Source organism: Carcharhinus amblyrhynchos, chromosome 19, assembly GCF_965287045.1.
Source record: "Carcharhinus amblyrhynchos chromosome 19, sCarAmb.v2.hapA, whole genome shotgun sequence".
NCBI lineage: Eukaryota > Metazoa > Chordata > Chondrichthyes > Carcharhiniformes > Carcharhinidae > Carcharhinus > Carcharhinus amblyrhynchos.
In genome coordinates, this window is record NC_137342.1 from 46,923,070 (window position 1) to 46,940,666 (window position 17,597).

The 17,597-nt window shown below is 44.1% G+C and overlaps 1 protein-coding gene across 4 annotated transcripts in view; it reads left to right on the forward strand.

Moving 5' to 3' along the window:
- Window positions 1-17,597, forward strand: part of sfmbt2 (Scm like with four mbt domains 2) — a 192,442-nt gene that overhangs the window by 160,490 nt on the left and 14,355 nt on the right. For all 4 annotated transcript variants that reach the window (XM_080207712.1, XM_080207714.1, XM_080207715.1 and 1 more), the window contains exons 17-20: window positions 1,427-1,602; window positions 3,500-3,660; window positions 5,162-5,428; window positions 8,476-8,604. In XM_080207712.1, the coding sequence (XP_080063838.1) occupies window positions 1,427-1,602; window positions 3,500-3,660; window positions 5,162-5,428; window positions 8,476-8,604 (733 nt within the window). The remainder of the gene's footprint in view (window positions 1-1,426; window positions 1,603-3,499; window positions 3,661-5,161; window positions 5,429-8,475; window positions 8,605-17,597) is intronic.

Sequence of the window (17,597 nt, forward strand, 5' to 3'; positions counted from 1 at the left end):
GTAGAGGTTTACAGCATGGGAACAGGCCCTTCGGCCCAACTTGTCCATGCCGCTCTATTTTTTAAAAACCCCTGAACTAATCCCAATTGGCTGCATTTGGCCCATATCCCTCTATACCCATCATACCTATGTAGCTATCTAAATGCTTTTTAAAAGATAAAATTGGACCCGCCTCTACTACTCAACGGTAAATACTGATGAGAAATATTCATTTAGGATCTCATCCATCGCTTGTGGATCTGCACATAGATGACCTTGTTGATCCTTAAGAGGTCCTACTCTCTCCCTTTTGCCCTTTATGTATTTGTAGAAGCTCTTTGGATTCTCCCTTGCCTTATCTGCCAGAACAATTTTGTGTCACCTTTTTGCCCTCCTGATTTCTGCACATTGTCTGTGTGGGTTTCCTCCGGGTGTTCCGGTTTTCTCCCAAAGGTGTGTGGGTTAGGTGGATTGGCCATGCTAATTGCCCCTTAGTGTTAGGGGAGGGGGACTAGCTAGGGTAAATGCATGGGATTGTGGGGTTAGGGTTAGAATTAGGGTTGATTGTGGTCAGTGCAGGCTCAATGGGCTGAGTGGCCTCCTTCTGCACTGCAGAATTCTATGGTTCTATTTAATTATATTTTTTGTAGTTGAGCAAAATGGGGACTTTTCAATTAACAGTTCATCATTGGATAGCCGATGGCAGCCAGAACTCTCCTGTTGCTAATCATAAAATCCTACGATGCAGAAGGAGGCCATTCGGCCCATCGAGTTTGTGCCAACCACAATCCCATCTAGGCCCCATTGCCATAAGCCCATGCATTTACCCTAGCTATTCTCCGTGACACTAAGGGGCAATTTAGCATGGCCAATCCACCTGGCTCGCACATCTTTGGACGTGGGAGGAAACTGGAAGAAACCCACGCAGACACGGGGAGAATGTGCAAACTCCACACACACACACACACACACACACACACACACACACACACACACACAGTGACCCAAGGCTGGAATCGAACCTGGGTCCCCGGCACTGTGAGGCAGCAGTGCTAACCACTCTGCCACCCTAATCTGGGAGCTGTGAAGGGGGCGAGTGTAACACCCTGCTCTGACTAAGATTTTTAAATCGTGTATAGACGGAGACTGCAAGCGTGGGAATACTTGGGTCGGTATGGGTCAGCTGCCCTTCGGATAAATTCACGAAGCTTGTGTGGCTCGATGAGTGTTTTGCAACAAAAGGCATTAAAGTTTCTGATCTCAGGTTTAGTCACAACTGAGTACAGAAAAATCAGATAGTCCATTTCAAGTGAATCACATAATATTCAAGTTCCTGTTTTTAAGCAATGTAAATATTAAACAAAAAATATTGTTATCTTCCAGGCCTGTATGTTTGAAATAATGAATAGATTGTTTCAAGTCAATTATATGTATAATTTATTCCAAGGTACAAAGGGAAAACGTACAGAGCAATTATGAAAATTGTGAGGACGGCAGACCAAGTTACAGATTTCTGCAGAAGGACTTGCATGAAGTTGGAATGCTGCCCAAACCTATTTGGACCACTCATGGTTACTGACAAATGCCCCGAGAATTGCTCCGTTCACACAAAAACAAAATACAGTAAGTGTTATCACCAGGTAAACATTACAACCACATTGTGACTAAACAGTCAGCGTACATGGGTCGGAAATAGTGAGCTATTATTTCGGAGCCTGTTGAAAGTAAATGGCTTCCTTGCACATGTGTAAATGCAGGCGTTACTAATTATGTATCTTTCGATGCCCCAGTTAACATAAAGGCCTCTGCTGGCTTCAAACTGTTTTTTTTACAATACATTTCATGCTAATAGAACTCTGAATCCAGGCTTTTAGTCTTATTAAAATGTAATTTGTATCCTCTTGGGCCACTGAGTTCTTTCTATTATCTAGGACTTTGAAGTAAGGCAAGAATTGGAAAGGAGAGGAAATCAGTACAGGATGTTCTGTACATCTTGGAAATTGATTACAGAAAAGCATTAAGTGTGTTTTGGGAACAATTTGCTTTTTCACCTTCCTAATTGTTCAACTCTTGTGTTTCTGCGTGCAGCAATTTTGGAATAATATTGATGTACCACTTAATTGCAATGTGCAGTTGTTGGCACTCTGTTTATTGGTTACTACATGAATGTGAATAAGAAGTAGCACTTTTGAAAATTTTAATGTGCATCCTGCAACTGTAGGATGGCACAGTGGTTAGCACTGCTGCCTCATAGTGCCAGGGATCCAGGTTCAATTTCCAGCTTGGGTCACTGAGGTGGCACAGTGCTTAGCACTACTGCCTCATAGCGCCAGGGATCCAGGTTCAGTTTCTAGCTCGGGTCACTGGACTGGCACGGTGACACAGTGATTAGCACTGCTGCCTTACAGCGCCAGGGTGCCGGGTTCAATTCCTGGCTCAGATCACTGGGGTGGCATGGTGGCACAGTGAGTAGCACTGCTGCCCCACAGCACCAAGGACCTGGGTTCAGTTCCCGGCTTGGGTCACTGGGGTGACGTGGTGGCCCAGTTGTTAGCGCTGCTGTCTCACAACTTCAGGGTTTGATTGCCGGCTTGGGTCACTGTCTGCATGGAGTTTGCACATTCTCCCTATGTCTACATGGGTTTCCTTCGGGTGTTCCGGTTTCCTCCCACAGTGCAAAAGACAAGCTGGTTAGGTGGATTGGCCATGCTAAATTCTCCCCCTGTGTACCTAAACAGCGCCGGAATGTGGCGACTGGGGGATTTTCAGTGCAGTGTTCATGTAAGAGTTCTTGTGACAAATAAATAAACTTTAAACTTGTCTGTGCAAAGTCATGTTCTTGTGATATGGAGATGCTGGCGTTGAACTGGGGTGGGCACAGTAAAAAGTTTTATTTTACCAGGTTAAAGTCCAACAGGTTTATTTGGAATCATGAGTTTTCGGAGCACTCTGCCTTCATCAGGTGAGTCAGGGCCTGATGAGGGAGCAACAGCTCCGAAAGTGTGGATTTTCTCCGGGTGCTCCGGTTTCCTCCCACAGTCTGTAAAACGTGCTGATTCGGTACATTGGTCCGTGCTAAATTCTCCCTCGGTGCAGGTGCCAGAGTGCGGCGACTAGGGGATTTTCATAGTAACTTCATTGCAGTATTAATGTAAGGCAACTTGTCATACTAATAAATAAACTTGAAACAGCTTTAAGAAGTATTTGGACAATGTATACAAAACCTATTCTGAAAATGCCTTAATGATGAATAGTATACCAGTGAAGTTATAAAGTGGAATAAAAGTTTCTTGAGGGATCTTATCATTTGAGGTGCCTTTAAATCCAAGTTGTCAACTTCATAAGCTGAAAAGCATTAACAATACAAGCACCTCAATTGCTCACTAATCTGATGTATAAAATCCTGCAGTTAAACTTCTGCATGGTAGATTTTAATCGTTTTTTTCAATGATAACAAGGAAGTGGTGATCTCCTGTACGTTCGTTCATTGAGTACCTTTTTTAAATTTTTTTTGTCCCAGCTTATTACTATGGAAAAAAGAAGAAAATCATCAGACCACCTGTTGGACACGTCAGCATAGAGAGCAACAATAAAAAACCTGCCAGGCGCAGGAAAAAGCGCAGGTCCTGTTTTGTCCAAAAGAAAAAGCGCTCGTCCACTTCGGTAGACTATGTTCCACAGGTATCAGACGCGTTTTATTTCAAGAGACAACTGCAACTTTTAAGTTGCTGGCTGAATGTAGTAACTGCACGAACCACAAATAGTTGGCATGATTAGCGTTTGCTTGTTGTGTCGAGTTGTGACCATTTTTCTATTGATCCAGATATAGTTGTACAACTATATAAATGTAAAACATTTAGAACAGAGAGGATAAGAGAATTCCCTCCCCGACGGCACTGTTGGGTCAACCCACAGCACATGGGCTGCAGCGATTCAAGAAGGCAGCTCACCACCACCTTCTCAAGGGCAACTAGGGATGAACAATTAATGCTGGCCAGCCAGTGACGCCCATGTCCCACGAATGAATTGAAAAAAAGAAACATTTTTGCCCAGTGTTGTGAGACTGAAAGAGTTGTAAATTCACCATGTTAATATTTAAGGATTTAAGTCAGTGCTTGATGGCAAAGGGGCTAAAGATGTATGGGAATGGGGGAAGGGTGGTGGTGGGAGCACATCAGATTAGAAAGAATGCTTTAATGGAGAACAAACGCCAATGCATCAACATTTCTTGTCCCGATGGTAAGCAGTGCTGCCTCACAGCGCCAGGGACCCGCATTCGATTCCCGGCTTTGGGTCCCTGTCTGATTTTTGATTTGATTTTGATTTGATTCATTATTGTCACATGTATTAACATACAATGAAAAGCATTGTTTCTTGTGCACTATACAGACAAAACATACCGTTCATAGAGAAGGAAACACAAAAGTGCAGAATGTAGTATTACAGTTATAGCTAGGGTGTAGAGAAAGATCAACTTAATGCAAGGTAGGTCCATTCAAAAGTCTGACAGCAGCAGGGAAGAAGCTGTCCTTGAGCCGGTTGGTACGTGACCTCAGACTTTTGTATCTTTTTCCCGAAGGAAGAAAGTGGACGAGGGGTGCGTGGGGTCCTTAAATATGCTGACTGACAGAGTCAGTGGATGGGAGCCTGGCTTGCGTAATGGATTGGGCTACATTCACGACCTTTTGTAGTTCCATGCGGTCTTGGGCAGAGCAGGAGCCATCCCAAGCTGTGATACAACCAGAAGGAATACTTTCTATGGTGCATCTGTAAAAGTTAGTGAGAATCGTAGCTGACATGCAAAATTTCTTTAGTCTTCAGAGAAAGTTGAAACGTTGGTGGGCTTTCTTAACTATAGTGTCGTGCGGAGTTTGCATGTTCTCCCCGTGTCTGCGTGGGTTTCCTCCGGGTGGTCCGGATTCCTACCATAGTTAACAAGACATGCTGGTTAGGTGCATTGACCTGAACAGATACCGGAATGTGGCAACTAGGGGAATTCCACAGTAATTTCATTGCAATAATGGAAGCCTTACTTGTGACTAATAAATAAACTTTACTTTTATGCTGTTTAGTCTGCAAGCAAAGAATAATGACTGATTCTGAGCCTTAGCAAAAACAGCATCTGACTTTTTATGGGTACTTTTGCATTTCATATTCTGTATCTGTCCACAATGAACGACAGGAGAATGGCGATGAGAAGGATGATGGCCAAGATATGATGGATGACGAGACAGGAAGTGACGGAACAAGCTCTGAGCAGCGCGATGATCAAACGGACACGTCCTCGGAGATGCCCGACGTCAAACCGAAACGGTTAAGGCGGCCCAGATCAGCCTCCGAACTGCCCCGACCTCGCATGGTAGACAGGGCAAAGCGAAAAAGAAGGGCGCGGACGTCATCACTTTCCGAGGATGACAAATATGATTCTCTTAAATGCTCAGCACCAAAGGTAAATGGTGAGGTGTCGTTTTGAGTGGTCGTTTTGAGTTTGAAGACGAAGGGAGAGAATTTTAAAGTCAAGACCAAACAGAAAATTCAGCAGTTAGGCAGCATCTGTGGAGAGCTTTTTCAAAATTGATTCCTGGAGTGTAGTTTTATGAGGAGAGGTGGAGCAGGAATCAACCAATCTCTAACACTGCTTAACTTCCCTGCTGCCCCAGTTCATCTGTGAAATCCCTCATCCATTCCTTTGGTGCGTCTACTCTTGACTATTCATAGCATCCCTTTCTGGCTTCTACTTTGGGGTTTAGAGGAATGAGAGGCTATTTTATTGAAATACATTAGAAAACGAGGGGATTTGATGGGGAAGGTGCTGGGACAGTGTTTCCCCTCGTAGAGGAATCTAGAACTAGGGGGCACAGTTTACAATTTCTCTCCCTTTTGAGGCAAGAGATGAGAAGGAGTTTCCCCTGTGAGGGTTTTTAGTCTTTGGAGTTCTCCAGTGAGCAGTGGGGGAAGATTCATTGAATGCCTTCAAGACTGAACTGCACAGGATTTTGACCCACAAAGGAGTCTAGGGTTATGTGGGAGGTGGAATTGAGGGCACAGTCAGTCAGTCATAGTTAATGGTGCAACAGGCTCAATCGGCCAATCTACTCTGACTTGATCTATTGGAGTAGGTGGTCTTGGTGAGGGCACAGATACGTGGTTGGAATGTCACCACAAAGTTAAATCTGGCATTAAGATTGAAGATAGTATGATTGAGCCTCACACTGTTGCCAGGATGAGGGGTGGAACTGGTGGCTAGGGTGTAGGGAGCGTAATTTGTGGGGGATCGAAGACATAATGGCTAAGACCTTCCTAATATTTAGTTTGGAGGGAATTCCTGCTGTTTGAGTACTGAATTTTGGTGAAACAGTTTGGCAGTTTAATGACAGTTGGGAGGCCAAGAGAGGTGGTGGTGAGGTTGAGTTGGGTGTCATCAGCATATCGGTGGGAACTGATGGTTCAGGTTGGAAACTTCAGGTTGGATCAGCTAGCCACTTTATACTTCAACAAATCTTACCACTATGGTGGCACAGTGATTCACACTGCTGCCTCACAGCGCCAGGAACCCGGGTTCAGTTCTGTCCTTGGGTGGACAGTCTGTGTGAAGTTTGCACATCCTCCTCGTGTCTGCGTGGGTTTCCTCTAGATGCTCCGGTTTCCTCCCATTCTCCAAAGATGTGCAGGTTAGGTAGATTGGCCATGATAAATTAACCCTTAGTGTTAGCAGATTAGCAGAGTAAATATATGAGGTTATGGATGGGATTGTTGTCAGTGCAGGTTTGATGGACTGAATGGCCTCCTTCTGCATTGTAGGGATTCTATATAAAAAAAAGATAAAATCATTTGTGATGTAAAGTGATCTGCTGATCGAATCCCATCAATTCTCCGCTAGGCCGGTTATAAATACCCCCAGTGAATTCACCACAGCTAACATTTAATGGCAGTTTCCTGCAGCATACCTTTTCTGTCCAGAGCTCTGGGTGGTTGACATTTCTGTTTTTTTTTAAAGGTTTACAAGTTGTGCTTTTCAAAGAGATACGAAAGTTGATTTTTTTTGGTGCGTCTGAAATCCAGTGCAGACAGGACAAGTTCTCTTGCAAATGCAATCAAGAGTATTGACACTGTTAACAGTCCTAGCGCAGGTTTAGTTTTGTCTGGAGGTCTGATTTATGGAGGTGGAGCCATAAGTTGGTAATCAAGTAAAGGGACAAAAATCAGGTAGGGATATAGAATCTGACCTGCTCCTTAATGGCTAACGAGGCATCATTATGTTGCATCAAGTGGGTGTGGGAGGTATTGCCACCTTTGACATTCCAAGTTAGCAGTATAGTATTCCTACAGATGAAGTAATCTTGATAGCTTTGGTGGTGTCATGGCCTTAGTAGGGTTTGACAGCACACCAGATTGCAGAATGTAGCAAACTTCACTGTCTCCCTGGTGAACAAGAGGTTAAGCACACACCTTTCCTTGCACAAGTTCCGCTAAGTTCACCACTGCTTGTACTTGTTGTTGGGTGTGTAATGGCAGGATCGCAATAAACTCCCATTCTGCAAACTCATCCCCCTGGCAAAGCTCCATCGCTTCTCATCCATACACCCACCCCAAAAAAAAACAGACAAATGTCAGATTCATGCACGGAAACCCATTGTCCACAATTTGCCGACTTGAGCGTAATGTACAGTGTCAAAACATGAAGGAAAACACTCAATACATCCTTCAAAGTGAATATTGAGGCCCCATGAGTTTGTGCAACCATTGCGGGGGGCAGAGAATTGCAGGGGAAGGGCCACTGTGCGTTTAGCCAGGAAATTGGAAAAATATCAGTGATATTTCCTGAGCGCGAGCCTGAGTGATTGAGATCACACCTGGAATATCAGGGACGATTGTGTAGGCCCATGGGTGGCACAGTCGTTGGTGCGCTGCTGCCTCACTGCGCCAGGGACCGGGGTTCAATTCTGGCCTTGGGTCACTGTCTGTCTGTGTGGAGTTTGCACGTTCTCCCTGTGTCTGCGTGGGTTTCCTCCAGATGCTCCGGTTTCCTCCCACAGTCCAAAGGTGTGCGGGTTAGGTGGATTGGCCATGATAATTTGATCGTAGTGTCAGGGGGATTAGCAGGGTAAATATGTGGGGTTATGGGGATAGGGCCTGGGTGGGATAGTTGTTGGGGCAGATGCGATGGGCCGACTGACTTGCTTCTGCACTGTAGGGAGTCTGGATTCTATGATTACACCCGCTCGCCCCCGACAGGGATCATGTTGACCCGGAGAATCCGGCATTGGGCCAAATACAGGTTTTGCACCAGGAATTTTACCACCCCTCTGCACCAACCCTCAATCACTCACTGGTGCCAGCATTTAGAGCTGATTCAGGTGAAGTGCGCCCATAATCTGAAAAGAATAAATACATGCAAACATTTGGATATAAATTCATCACAACACTCTCTTTCACTATGTTATGTCCATTGAAGTGTGGTAAGTAATCAATTTGTTGTTTTTGTATCTACTGTAGGAAATTAGACAAAATGAAGAAGATAAACTTGTTCTGGAAAGTAATCCCTTGGAATGGTCAGTGGCTGAAGTTGTCAGATTTATTAAATCCACAGACTGTGCGCCTCTTGCAAAAATATTTCAGGAACAGGTAAATTTTATTAATGGATACCTCTCATCATCTTAAGGACAGTTGTTGTTTCAATTTTATTGTTCATATTAAATAAATTATCACATCTTGATTCTCCCCCCAGTGTATAAAAAAATACAAATTCTTTGGGATTATGAGGGGGAGAAAAGAAATAAAGAAAGCAATGAATTTTTGTTGTTGTTGTAATGGCTGGCATCTCTACATTAGGAAAGATGTCACGATATTTGTTTTTGCTGAAGTTTTATCAGCTTCCATGGTAACATTTTTAGAGTTAAGAAGTTTCACAACACCAGGTTAAAGTCCAACAGGTTTATTTGGTAGCAAAAGTCACTAACTTTCTGACTGTTGCCCCTTGAAGGGGCAACACTCAGAAAGCTAGTGGCTTTTGCTACCAAATAAACCTGTTGGACTTTAACTTGGTGTTGTGAGACTTCTTATTGTGTTTACATAAGAACATAAGAACATAAGAAATAGGAGCAGGAGTAGGCCATCTAGCCCTTCGAGCCTGCCCCGCCATTCAATAAGATCATGACTGATCTGTCGTGGCTCAGTTCCACTTTCCCGCCCTCTCCCCATAACCCTTAATCCCTTCTCTTATCAAAAACCCATCAACCCGCTTCTTAAAAATATTTAGCGAGGCAGCCTCCACCACTTCAACGGGCAGAGAATTCCAGAGATTCACCACCCTTTGAGTGAAGAAGTTCCTCCTCAACTCCGTTCTAAACCGCCTCCCCTTTATCTTGAGGCTGTGCCCCCTAGTCCTACTGTCTTTTTTGAGCGGGAAGAGTCTCTCCACCTCTATCCTATCCATCCCATTCATCATCTTATACGTCTCAATGAGATCTCCCCTCATTCTTCTAAACTCTAACGAGTACAAGCCTAGTTTATTCAGCCTCTCCTCATAGCTCAATCCCCTCAACTCCGGTATCAGCCTAGTAAACCTCCTCTACACTCCCTCCAGGGCCAAAATATCCTTGCGCAGGTGCGGCGCCCAAAACTGCACACAGTACTCCAGCTGCGGCCTCACCAATGCCCTATACAGCTGCAGCAAGACCTCCCTACTTTTATATTCAATCCCCCTCGCTATGAAGGCCAGCATCCCATTCGCCTTCCTGACCACCTGCTGCACCTGCAAGCTGGGTTTTTGCGATTCATGCACAAGGACCCCGAGGTCCCTCTGCACCGTCGCCTGCTGCAGTTTTTCGCCACGTAAGTAATAGTCCTTCCTACCATTCTTCCTACCAAAGTGGACCACCTCACACTTGCCAACATTAAATTCCATTTGTTTACCACAGCCCAACGCTGGCATCTCCACATTATAACATTTTTAGAGGAATGTGATCTGCCCCAAAAGCAATAAGGCAAGCTGGTGTGATTTTTAGTGTACCATGCTAACTAATTTCCAGGAAGTGTGTTGAAGACCATCCCCATTTTTCGTACTGAACATACCGAGCAGATGATACAGTTCAACTTCCTGGCACTTGAATTTAAAAGACCCTTCAACAGCTAAAGAAGGCAATTTGAGTGCGATACATTTGCTGATATGGCCAAGTAATTAATTTTTTGCGTTAGAATCATTTCTGTTTATAATGAAGCATCTCTGAAATCAGAATTGTGGATTGGATTATAAAATCAGCTGAAATGAATCCTTGGACTTGTAAACCATTCCAAGTGCTTGTGAGCAGCTTTTCCTGTAATGTAGAGTTATGATTGCTACATTATTGTAAAGATGCAGTTTCACAGACATCATTAATGAGCACGAAAAGAATTTATTAAGAATTGTTGAACAGATGTGTAGCTACAGTTCGCTCCCTACATGTCACTTGTCTAGGCAGACTCCACCTTCGAGGGTGATTATCCACGCTTGGTCACTTGGGGAGGTGATGGCCTAGTGGTATTATCGCTAGACTGTTAATCCAGAAACTGAGCTAATGTTCTGGGGTTCCGGGTTCAAATCCTGCCGCGGCAGATGGTGGAATTTGAATTCCAGATAAAATATATCTGGAATTAGCAGTCTAGTTATGACTGTGGAACCATTGTCAATTGTCAGAAAAACCCATCTGGTTCACTAATGTCCTTGGGGAGGGAAATCTGCCATCCTTACCCTGTCTGGACTACACACGATTCCAGAGCCACAGCGATGTGGTTGAGACTCAACTGCTCTCCAAGGGCAACAAGGGATGGGCAATAAATGCTGGCCAGCCAGCAACACCCATGTCCCCACAAACAAATAACTAGGTGACCCTTTTCTGCAATGTTACTCTTAAAGGGACAATCCCCACAGCCCCTCCTCCTTTGACTCCTTTGTACAATCTTCAATAACTAACTTACTCAGTGTTTGGTTCAGATCAGAAATTTCAGAGTGCTTTATGGATTATAGGTTTTGCATCTTTAATTTGGCAAGGAGAAGCATGAGCTGTTTCACTTAAGGTATGGTTCAAATGACCCACTGGGGAGCTTTTATCAAACAAAGTTTATTTTAAATTACAATTAATGTGCATAGTAAGAAAAACAGCAAAAACATTTATTAATTATGAATAACAAACAATCATGATAATGTATAGCCCGTAACAAAGATATCTGCAAAGTTCCAATCAAACCAAACCCATAGACAAAAGACCTCTTTGATGGGTTTAAACACAGCACAGACTAATGCTCATGTGATATTGCAAATTGAGTTCTTTGGTTGGAAAATTGAAAACTCTTAGCTTTGGTTCACTCAGAACAGGTTGAAGTCAAAACAACTTCTCAGAACGTGAGACACTTCAGGCAAATGACTAACAGCAGATTCTTTCCTTCAGGAAGGTAAAACCTTGCTTTAAGATCACCAGCAGAATTTCCAAATAAAGCAGAGAGAGTGAGTGAGAGAAACTTGTGTTCCGCTTGCTGCCCCTGTTAAAAGCCAACTGCAACTCGGAACTGAAAATGAAACAAACCACCCAAAATATATGACGGTCCTCCTAACAATGCAGGAATGTAAAACTAATCCCAGAGTAAACAACCACCTTAAAGCCACTTCAGTAGCAATAACAGGACATTTTCAGTCAAGCTGGCAACACTGACATCAATGAAGTTGTGAGCTGCATTTTTTAAAAAAAAACTTTTAAAGACACACTAACGTCACATCAGTCGTAAGTTCTAAAGCAATATATACATGAATTGCACAATTATAAATCGAGTCTTTGAGGCATTTTTCTGTTTCTTGTAGAATGGTGTAATTCTGTTGTCTGAGATGTTTCCTCAGGATCAATATTAACAGGAACTGCAATAATGGCTACCTCTTCTCACACAGGCAGTTCATTACTACTTGCTTCCATGGAAACATCAGTTCTGTCTATAACGGGTCGATCAGGTACTTTAGTGTGCACAGGTTCGATGGTAGCACTGACTGCTGGAGCGTCTTTCTGTTTCTCCACGATCTCTTTCTCCATGTTTACTTGGTATGACAGGGATCCAGTCTCAGGGACAATAATTATGGGGATCTAACTTGATCCACGACTGAAATTTCATATTGTACTTTGATATGGGTTTTCTTCCTGGTTGCAGTGGTGATGGTTCATTGATGAGATCTTGAGGCTTGTGGTTCAATATAAACACTTTTATTGATAGGTTTTAAGCAGGCACAGTTCCAAATATAGTTTTGCATGGAGCTGTTCCACACAGACTTGCTGCTTACCAAGTTCTCTTCTAGAAAGTTCTCTGACCATGTGACTACATACACCTGAGGTTTTAACTCTAGCATTTTTTTCTCTCACGGGAATCTGCCATGTTCTTACTAGATGTATACTTTTCACAAATAAAACTTCCATTTCTACTTATTTAAACTTCAGCTAAACCCCGTTTTGCTTCATTGGTCATGTCTGTCTCTGACAAAATGTTGCCTTTTTTCCATTCCATTGTTTCCAATCTGCAATTGTCTCATCGCCCTCCTAAGATCTTTCGTTGCACTCTTCTAAGGTCTTTCGTTACCCCCTTTCTGGGTCTTTAGTATCCTCCTTGTGGGGTATTTCATTGCCCTCCTTGTGGGGTCTTGCATTGCCCTCCCCGAGGCTCTCATCCTCTACCCTATTCCCGTAATCCCACGCATTTACCAAGGTTAACCCATCTAGCCTACACATCTTTGGACAGTGGGAAGAAACCCACCAATCACTGGGAGAACAAGCAAACTCCACCGAGGGCTGGGATCGAACTTAAGATCCTGGCATTGTGTGCTACCGTGCCTCCCACTATTTTTGTAAAATTTGAGAACTTCTCTGCTTGAGAGCTCACTTTGGCCTTTTTTTTAACTTAAAGCACTGCTGTCTGTGTGCTCTTTTATATAAAAAAATTTAGAGCAACTGTTGTGTATTTTGCTTAGGTTTTCTTTAAACTTAAAGCCACAGCTTTGCACAGTTATTTTCTCTTTTTTTTCCCTTCATATGTTTCTTTCTAAACTTTTGACTCTGACAGCTAATTCAAGTTAGTTCTGCATCTGTTCCTTGGCTTCTCCAGAGCACTGAGCCTCCAGGATCACCTTTTCATTTACAGTGCAGGTACATTTCTACATTTTGCATATCCTTCTTGTGGATTCTGACCCAGGGGTCTTGCTCTGTTCTCACCATTGCTCACTCATCTTCTCACCACCCATCTTTTCTGACTCTGCATTACTCAGAGTCTGGTAAGATCTCAATATCTCAAGTGGGTCTATTGAGAGGCATTCTGGTGAGCATTTTGTGTTTATGACTTTGATTAAAACAGGATACTCACAGGTGTTGGGCCAAAGGCAGGATAATATATTCTCATCACCTGATGTAAAGATGCACTTTCACAGACTTCATTAATGAACACAAAAATGATTTATTAATAAGAATTGTTCAGCAGCTGCCTGATTGTAGCTAGCTCCTCCATGTCTCTTACCTAAGTGAGCTCCACCCCCTGGAGTAATTATTCAGAGTCGCAGTTTGACCATTTTCTCCTGTGATGCCCTTAAAAGGATAATCAGCGCAAGAATGTTTTGGCAGCCTTCACTTATTCTTATACGAGACGATTACACAAAATGTATTCACCTGCTTTATTCATAATCGTGCAATACTGCTCAGGTTTTGGCAAAAATTCCACGCTTGCTGTTTCTCTCTTGCATGTTTTTTTCAACACAACTAGCCTGGAATTGGTGAAAGCTTTGGGAAAAATTACATTCAGTGCAAATTCCATGTATCAGGGGTAATTCTCCCATCCCACTGCGATATTAGGGCAGTGAACAAAGAGATTTATGCACCACCATATGAGCGTAATCTGCTCTAGGCATCCAGCCCTGAGCGCATCTCCCAGCCCCGGATTTCTGGAGAGGAGTGGAGCCATATTATATATGCAGCCCTTCATTTGCATCTGTTTTAAATGCCATTAGCCATGGCATTAGACAGTCTCCGGGCCTGCTAGCCTCTCCTCTCCGCCCTCCCCACCGATAGCCAGGAGTATTTCACTCTAGCAGGGATTACTATAGCTCCCTGATTGTGTTAGGCAGTGCCAAATGGGTGAACTGGGCCTAATATGGGACAGGGCCCGATGGGGGCAATCGGTTGGGGGTGGAGGGGTCCTGCTGCCACTCTGCAGTCAGGATCAGTGGGAGAGGGAGGGTAATTAGATTGGGGCTATCCACCGGGGTCGGAGGAGTGGGGGTGGGGGGAGTTGGGCTTGGGACTGCCGGTGAGATGGGGGGGCCAAGGCTAGGCTCGGACATGCTTGGCGGGCCAACGATCAGGCCATGGGGGGGCAGGGGTGCAGCGATGGCAGGGTTGGCTAACGATCTGGAGGCCGGCAGACATGGGCCACTGCTCGTGTGCCAATCTCAGTGCTGACAGATCAGCACATGCGCAATGGCCCACTCAGCACTATGCTGCCGGCCTTCCAGTGGAAATAGGCCCCATTCACTGAATTTTTACATGATTCACACTAGTGCGCTCTGCAGTGTGCTGGAGTAAGGGAAATTCTTTTCTAAACTCCCACTGAAAAAAACCAAGGTGATTTACTCCATGTTTCACACAAGTGAATGTTTTTGTGATGATCACCCCCTATCATGTCGAAAGAAATTGTCTCTGGAGTAGGTGCTGTCCATTAAACAGGCTACAAGGCTAGCTCCGATTAATCACTGCAGGACCATTCTTGCTAACTGCACTTGAAGGAGGGTAAAAATTAGGCTGATTATTCTGGGTACAGGACACTTAATACGCACGTTTTCAGAGCTTTAAAAGATTTATTCTCTAATTTACTGAAAAACTGACTACACCAACATAATAGGCATATTGATCTTTATAGTTTAGTTTTAAGTAATTTTCAGTGATTCAAAATAGGGTTACTCTGACAGTCTGATTAAATTGCTTAATTTTGTGATAAATGCATTTTTAGCTTTAATAACCAGACCGCATCAAGTTATCACACTTAATATAAATTTCAAACAACTGCATTCTGAAATATTGTCTGGTTCATTGTGGCAACATGCAGGTGAGTTTGACCTGAAACTTGGAGGGGAAAACACCTCATAGAATTGAATGAATCTCTTCGTAGAATAAAATCCCTACAGTGCAAAAGGAGGCCATTCAGCCCATCAATTCTGCACCGACCACAATCCCGACCAGGCCCTATTCCCACAACCTCATATATTTATCCTGCTAATCCCCCTGACACGTGGGTAAATTTATCATGGCCAATGCACCTTACCCATACCTGTTTGGACTGTGGGAGGAAACCGGAGCACCCGGAGGAAAAGCACACAGACACGAGGAGAACGTGTAAACTCCGCACGGACAGTGACCCGAGGCCAGAATTGAACCCGGGTCCTTTGTGCTGTGAGGCAGCAGTGCTGACTGTTGTGCTATTGTTCTCAAAACTAAAGCAATTTCCAAACCTATTTGCCAGTGGATTGGCGAATACACAGAAACGTGAAGGCCACTTTTGTGCTCATGGCGCATTCGTTAAATTGTAAACATTAACTTTGTGCCTGAAAATCCTGGGCTGGTGATGTTCAATCTCGTGACCAGCTCTAGGTTGTAGAATTGATCGTAACGTGTTTTCACTGTAGCTGAAAAGGCCATTATTTAATCACCAAAGCATGCTTGCCTGGTCTCCAAATCTACAGTACCAATTATGCAACAATAAGCTGTACACAATTCACAGAGCAACATGATTCATTCATTCCAATAGTAAGATTTTACTCCTTGATAATTAGATATTATAATCAGTGGATAATTATGTCTAATAATTATACATTCAGTTAAGTGTATGTCTAAACTTCTATGAGTTAATTCCATCATGCAGGGATATTTCTTGTAAATAATAATGGTTTTCTCACCAATTACACACCCTTCTCAGTCAATTTTCACCTTCCTTATAGAAGCTGACACATTTCATAGGTGTGGCAGCAATTGCATTATTAGAACTTGCCTTCATCGCAAAGTAGGCTCAACAGGACTTAACGCTGCTATAAAGAAATCTTGCTTGAGCCTGTAGTTTATTGTAGAAGAACAGAAACATAATTACAGAGGTTACTCGCATTGTTTCTCTAATCTTTCCTTACTGTTCTAAGAAGCTTGATGAAGTTTTCGAGTGTTTATAATGACAAATGTGTCCTGGTTAAGGATACTTCTTCGACATGAGTGTAATTTCCATGTGTTGTTGTCTGGGTTGATTTGGGGAAATGAGCTAATGTGCCGTTACGCGTCGTCAAACATTTGTCAATTTAATTCACACACATCAAGTAGAAAAGCAAGCGCTTTGCCAATTTAGTAATCCCGTCTGTACATAACGGGCCAAGTTCTCCCCAAAAAAATTCCAAGTGTCGAATTTGCTTAAGAATTGAGTAATTCATGCTGCTTTTTTCAGAAGGAGTTCAAAGAAGAATCTCCCACACTCTGAGCTCTGCAGAGGCTGCCAGCGTGAATGTTATTACTTTTCAGGGAATGGGCCTAATTCCCACTGGAGAGGCTGAAATCAGTGTGCTGAGTGGTCCACTGCGCGTGTGCTGATCTGTCCGTGCCGAGATTGGTGCAATCACGGTGCCCCAGCACCAACAGCCTCCCTCTTTGCTGGTCAGCTCGATTGCTGGCCAGCCCCATGCCAGCCCTTCACCCCCCCCTACAGCCTGATTGCTGCCCCCACCCCAATAATTCCCAGCCCCAAGCCCACTCTGATCTCTCCAGTTTCTCCCCTCCCCAACAGGGCTGACCCATCCCCTCCCAGCCTGCCCAACAACTAGTCTCTTCCCCCCCCCCCCCACCCTGCCCCCTTCCCTGACTGATCCCTGTGCAGTAGGACATCTCAACCCCATTAGACCCTGCCTCCTTGGCACTGCCCGATGCTTGATGGGCAGTACCAAGGTGCCCCCTGGACATTGGCACTTTGGCACAGACTGGCACTGCAGGAGCCACCACCACCACCCCTGCCACCTGACCCGCTTGAGGGGTGGTGGGGCCCCTGATTGTTTCTATAAGATCTCCCCCCATTCTTCTGAATTCCAATGAGTGTAGCCCCAGTCTAATCAGTCTCTCCTCATAAGCCAACCCTATCAACTCCAGAATCAACCTAGTGAACCTCCTCTACACCCCCCTCCAGTTGGTCTCCTTACTTCAATATCCTTTCTCAAATAAGGAGACCAAAACTCTACATGGTTGTGTCCTTGCTTCCACTGAGTGATGTTCAACATGGAGAGATTCTGACTCATCACCTGAGGGTGGGTGGTAACCAGCGGGTTGTTTCTTTGCCCACCTGACACCACCTGATACCTCATGGGGTTCAGAGCGGCATGGAGGACTCCCAAGACAATTCCCTCCGGACTGTATAGCACTATGTGACACCTCAAGTAATTGTGCCATGTGATATGGGTGATCATGTTGCCTGAGACAATATCTGGGGGGTACGATTCAGTGAGTATGACTGTAAACAGATAGTTGTTGATTTGTCTGTGGGACAGTGCTTCCAACTTTGGCACAGTCCCCCAGATAGTTGGGAAGGAGGACTCAATG